The sequence below is a fragment of the Atta cephalotes genome (genome assembly GCF_000143395.1).
Source record: "Atta cephalotes unplaced genomic scaffold scaffold00019, whole genome shotgun sequence".
Classification (NCBI taxonomy): Eukaryota; Metazoa; Arthropoda; class Insecta; order Hymenoptera; family Formicidae; genus Atta; species Atta cephalotes.
In genome coordinates, this window is record NW_012130083.1 from 651269 (window position 1) to 657113 (window position 5845).

The 5845-nt window shown below is 28.9% G+C and overlaps 1 protein-coding gene across 1 annotated transcript in view; it reads left to right on the forward strand.

The window, feature by feature from the left end:
• Positions 1-5845, forward strand: part of LOC105618947 (aldehyde dehydrogenase, dimeric NADP-preferring) — a 20542-nt gene that overhangs the window by 2193 nt on the left and 12504 nt on the right. The window contains exon 2 of the mRNA XM_012200478.1: positions 2963-3065. Within this exon, the coding sequence (XP_012055868.1) occupies positions 2963-3065 (103 nt within the window). The remainder of the gene's footprint in view (positions 1-2962; positions 3066-5845) is intronic.

The window sequence follows — 5845 nt, forward strand, 5'->3', positions numbered from 1 at the left end:
TATATAGTGTGTTNTATATATATTAATATACTATATAGTATATATATATATATATATATATATATATATATATATATATATAATTATTATATTGATAGAAAATTTTATTTAAACCACATTACATAAGCTTATCGAGTTTAGTGATATTTAAAGAGTTGTAATGGAAATTTAAATCACAAATGACAACAGCTCCTACAATAAGGCCGCAAAATCTAAAGTTCATAATCGGTATTCATAATCGATTCTTCCCAGATAGCAAAGCATGTCTCAGCAAAATATAAACTAATGTGATTGCTTATGATGCTGGCAACTTGCCGTAGATTTGTCTTCAATGCTTTTAAATACCGGCATTGTCGGCAAACAACAATGTGTATATGTATTGCCAGCAGTTTAACAGCAAGGTATGCAGCTGCGTCATATAATCGTGCGGCAATACAGTAGCATTGAATGATACTGCATATTATTATGGCAACCCAAGTAGAACAATAAGTCATTATGATATCAAATGATGTCAAAATGATTCCAAAATGATCACTGAAAGTCATTTTTCAATCATTTCCGATTCATTTTAATGTTATTTTGATGTTATCGTGATATTATCGTGAATTATTTTGCTTGGGAATAGTATGAATTTGATGATAACGAGTTTAAAATTGTCAGCAAATTGCTGGCAAATTGCTATTTAATGTTATCAAATCGTAAAAATATCAAATGGCAATCAAATTGCCAACAAATGAAGACTCAGTTTCCGCAATTCTGGTAGCAACGCATACTTAGCAATGCATGCTTAGCAAGCAACATGTCAACAAAACAAATACGTTGTTATTTGGGTTATATTTATATTATCGTTTTAAGTACATTAAGATATCATAAGCCAATCACAGAGTCGTATTAGCATTACTTAAAATGCTCTTAATATAAAAATGAATTATGAGTACCGGCCTACGACATTGTAAAAAATAAAGAAGGAGAATGTCATAAATTATGGAAAATGCGAATAAAATCGCAAATGCATAACGGAATAGAACAACTTTCTCCCAAATTTTTAAAAAGTTCTTGAAAGAAATATTGTTCTTCAATTCGCCAATTCTGATTCATTTTCATTTTTAGTCTATATATTATGTTCTAGCGTTACGCAACTTAAAATTATTTTACGAATGAGAATCAGAAATAACAATATCATTGCATTTAATTCAGGATTATTTTGTTTATCGTCGACTACTCCACGATAAAACATAATTAACCTTTGCCATTATGCAATTGATTTGCATATATGTAAAACAAGTTAAATTATCAGCGTTAAAAATAATACTGTAAATCTGACATGTTTTTTTTAATTGTGATTTTTTTCTTTACTTTAAAAGTACGATGTTGACTTTATTCTGACAAGATTTATAACAAGTGATAAATGATTTAAATACTTATAAATTTTGTTTTGACATACACGAGACTATAATTATAATAATATATTACGAAATATATCACGAAATATCTCACGAAATATCACGAAATTTCACAGATATATATTACATGGGCTGAAAAGTTCCGAGATTTTTAATGAAAACAAGCGTTTTTTGGGCAAAGTTATATTTATTCCTCAACATAGTTGCCTTCGAAGGCGATACACTTGGTATAGCGATTTTCCAACATTTCGATGCCCTTTCTGTAGTACGAAATGTCCAAGCCTTCGAAATATGCCTCGGTTTCCGCGATGACTTCCTCATTCGATGTGAATCTCTTTCCCTGGAGCCACCGCTTGAGATTTGGGAACAGATAATAGTCGCTAGGGGCCAAATCTGGAGAATACGATGGGTGAGCAACCAATTCGAATCGTAATTGGTCCAATTTGGCCATCGCTTTCAAGGACGTGTGTGACGGTGCGTTATCGTGATAGTACAAAACGAAGGCGAAAGTACCGCCACTTAAATGACTGTAACTTGTAAACGAATGAATGAAATGTCATGAAACTTCATACATAGATACTAGTGACAGATGAACCTCTCGAAATGAATCATGTTCATTTTCTAGTGGCGCTACATATTGAAAAATCCCGGGACTTTTCAGCTCATGTAGTATATCACAAAATTATCACGTGATATATTTACATATCACGAAATTTCACAAATTTTGAAACCATCATTAATTGTCTTGATACTGTGTTTGGTCGTGATTGGCCTTGAACAATTCTCTCTGAAATCGAAAGTTGATTGTTCTGGCGATTGTTACACATTCGTATCCATGTATAGATATCCAGGCCAGTATGCAAAGCCATACACGTAACTTGCACTCTCGACGAGAAAATGAAATAAGAAGCACAATAAGAAATCTCACAGATCCTGATTTTTCGCTTTTCATATCGTTAGTCACAAATAATCACATCGCGGATTAATATTAGGAGGAAAATAAGCAATAATTATGATATAAAAATTGAAATGTAATTACTAATTAAGTTATTAGCAATATATGTATATTCCTATACGTATATATATATTCCTATATAATATATTCCTATATGTATTTCCTATATGGATCTGTTTTCTTAAAGAAATATACAATTATAGAGCTTCACGTCATAATGATGATGACAAGTTTATGTTGATACATTTAAAATACATTCATGCGTTTTGCGATCATTAAAATATGTATAAAATCGTTTTGTATGGATTGCAGATTTTTATAAAATAGATTAGAATAATATATTCTGCCGCGTACGTGAACTTATATAAATCTTATATAAATCTTAATGATCTTCAAATGATTTAAAGATTACTTACTACGTATCAGTTAATTATTGTATCAGTTAATTATTTTCTTGGAAAACAATTTCTTCTCTAATTGTTGGGAAACAATTTACTCGATCCGTTTCTTTCACAACACAAATAAATTTTTAATAATAATAAATCTTCAAAATAAAATTGATCTTCGAGAAATTAATATTTATAACAGATATTTTCCTTTTCAGACTGAAACAATATTGGACATTCCGGATGCCTCAGAAGAGATGGATGCCTCCGATATCTGTCATATCGATATGCAAACAGCTGTTCTAGACGTTTCCGAATCATGTGAGTAATTCCTTTGAATTTTAATTAGACTAAGAAGAAGTTTTGTTAAATTTAAAATGTTACCTTGTTCTTTTTACGATAACTTGTATGTCACAACTATGTATTTGATTTTATATAACATCTCTTTTCTGGGAATTGTAACGAAAGCTGAAATGGAGCTGCAATGACGTTGTAAGGAAGCGATATCTAGTTCTTGAGAAAGTATATTATTATAGACTTTTAATGAATCTTTTTCTATTAAAAACATATTATTTTTCTATTAAAAACATATTATTAGTATTGGAAATAATTACGTATTATCGCATTACGCATTAATACTCAAGTTGCTACTGATCGTGAGTGTCTAAGTATATAGCATGCGAATTTTGAAGTCGCAGACATAACTCGCATCTTTAATGAGAAAATACAGAAGGTATATTGATTTAAAAGCGATTATTACATTATTTGACTTTTTCAAACTTGACGTATGAGATTGTCGCGACTTCTAACATTTGATGCTGCTAATTCCTCTCTTCTTTTTTTACTTTGCTTGAGATGACATAAGCCGGTATTCATTCAGTTCGATTCTTATATCTAAGATCGTCTTAAGTATGATTTTAAAATGAACCGATCATAGAATGTATTAGCATTTTAATTCAATAAACGAGAATAGACTAAACTGAATTGGAATTTTACTTTAGTAATATTCGGATGTATTGAAAAATGATTCATTTTTATTTTAAAACTTTTTTAGATTCGATTGAATTAAAAAACTACATTTCTTATTTAGAATTTTGAAGTGAGAAATATTCATGATGCACGAAAAAAGTTGATATTATTTTAAATTGAAATGTAATATATCCCGATAAAAAATTTTTCATAAATACATATAAATATGTATAATAAATATATAAATATTCATAAACATGTATATGTATAAAAATACATGCTCATACATCCCTCTTTTGTAAAATTACATTTTAGTGTAATAGAAATAATAATAATAAAAATGTGAAAACACACTATAGTAGAAAATATTAAAAAGTATAGTAGAAAATATTAAAAATAATTAAAAGGATAATTTTCATACTATTTGTTTTAGAAAAAAATCAAATTTGAAGAAATGTAAAAAAAATTACTCATGTATAATTATATATAAAATTATGCATAACTGTGTATGAGCAATTTCTTTATATTTTTCCAAACTTGTTTTTTTTTCTAAAACGAACAATGCGAAAATTATTCCTTTAATTATTTTATATTCGTAAACATGTATATGATTATACATATTTATGACTATTTATGTATGTTTATATATATTTATATATATTCATGGATAAACAATTTTTTATCGGGATAGAAAATTTCATGCAATTCCTATAAATTCATAAAAATGCATTCGGAAAAGGATTCATTTTAATGTTTGCGAATATTTCTGAAAATCTATATAAATCCGTTTTAATTCATTTCAAACCATTCTCGTTTATTAGAAAGGCATTATTTAAGATGATCTTGAAATAAAAATGAATTATGAGTACCAGCTATAGTCTTAAGGCGTATAACAGATAACGATTCTCGTTCTTATTCTTTCTTTCTCAAGTTTTGTTTTCAAGTATACATGCTAGTTTAATGCACAGAAATTCTTTTCGTCCTTTACTTAAGGATAGTCTAAAAATAAGTTAAACATAAATAAGAGATCGTTGAGATGCATAATAAGAAAGAATTTTGCTGCACATGGCAGTTAACTATAATTGCAGCATGAGTCTTGTTTTATTATTCAGAACTAACAAGACTCATACATTATTGCTTTCGGATAGTAACTCATGTTGTATCTAACATATTGAAACTTATTTGTGCTGGGTTCTAAGGTCAAATTCATTTCCACAGTTATTTGCATTCTCATTATCTCAACATTTGCTGCAGATTCCAATTACGTCATTCAATCTTGACAGATTTTTTTAGGTAAATTTCAAGATCTATCACGTTAAGTTTAAGGACACTTCAGACTGTTTTTAAATTGCGTTCTACTCCCACCTTTGGGGTCACCTTTCGCACAGTCGCGAACTCGCTTTAAACGATCAAAGATCCAGTCTTGAATCCGACAACCTCGACACAACACTCGTGATTTCGAGTACGAAGTACAAAACGTAACAACGACGACGATAATAAGTGCGCGCGCGCGCAGATCCGTCTCGCAATTTTTTCAAGGATTCTATTTTTTTCACGGTTGTGGATTACCTCGCAGTATATATTACTTGAAACTAACGTGTGCATCAAGTAATAATTGAAAGAATATCTTTCTATATGAAATGTCGAGCGGTTCTATGGATACGACGAAAACCGAATGTGTAAAAATAAACGTGCAACCGACGAATCACAATGGTACGTCCCAATCTTTACATCTTTTTAGTGCGATCACTTTTATGTATATTCAATAAGGTTTTGTCAATGCTTATCATCCCGAATTTTAAATTAGGACACGTTCGAAGCGCGCACTTCATGATTATTATAAGTCGTCGCGTGATTGTAAACTGGTAATAATTTAATAATTCATTTTTTATGATGTATAACTAAATATAACAATTATACTATATGTTTTCTAAATTCTTTGAAATATCATTTTAAACAGTGAAAATTGAACTAGCCTTATAAAAAAGAGTATAAGAGTTATAAGATTTGTATTTTTTAAGAGTAAGATTTACTCTAAAAGATTTACTCTACTTTTATAACTTTACATAAAAATTATATATATATATATATATATATATATATATAATAAATAATAGATATAATATATATAT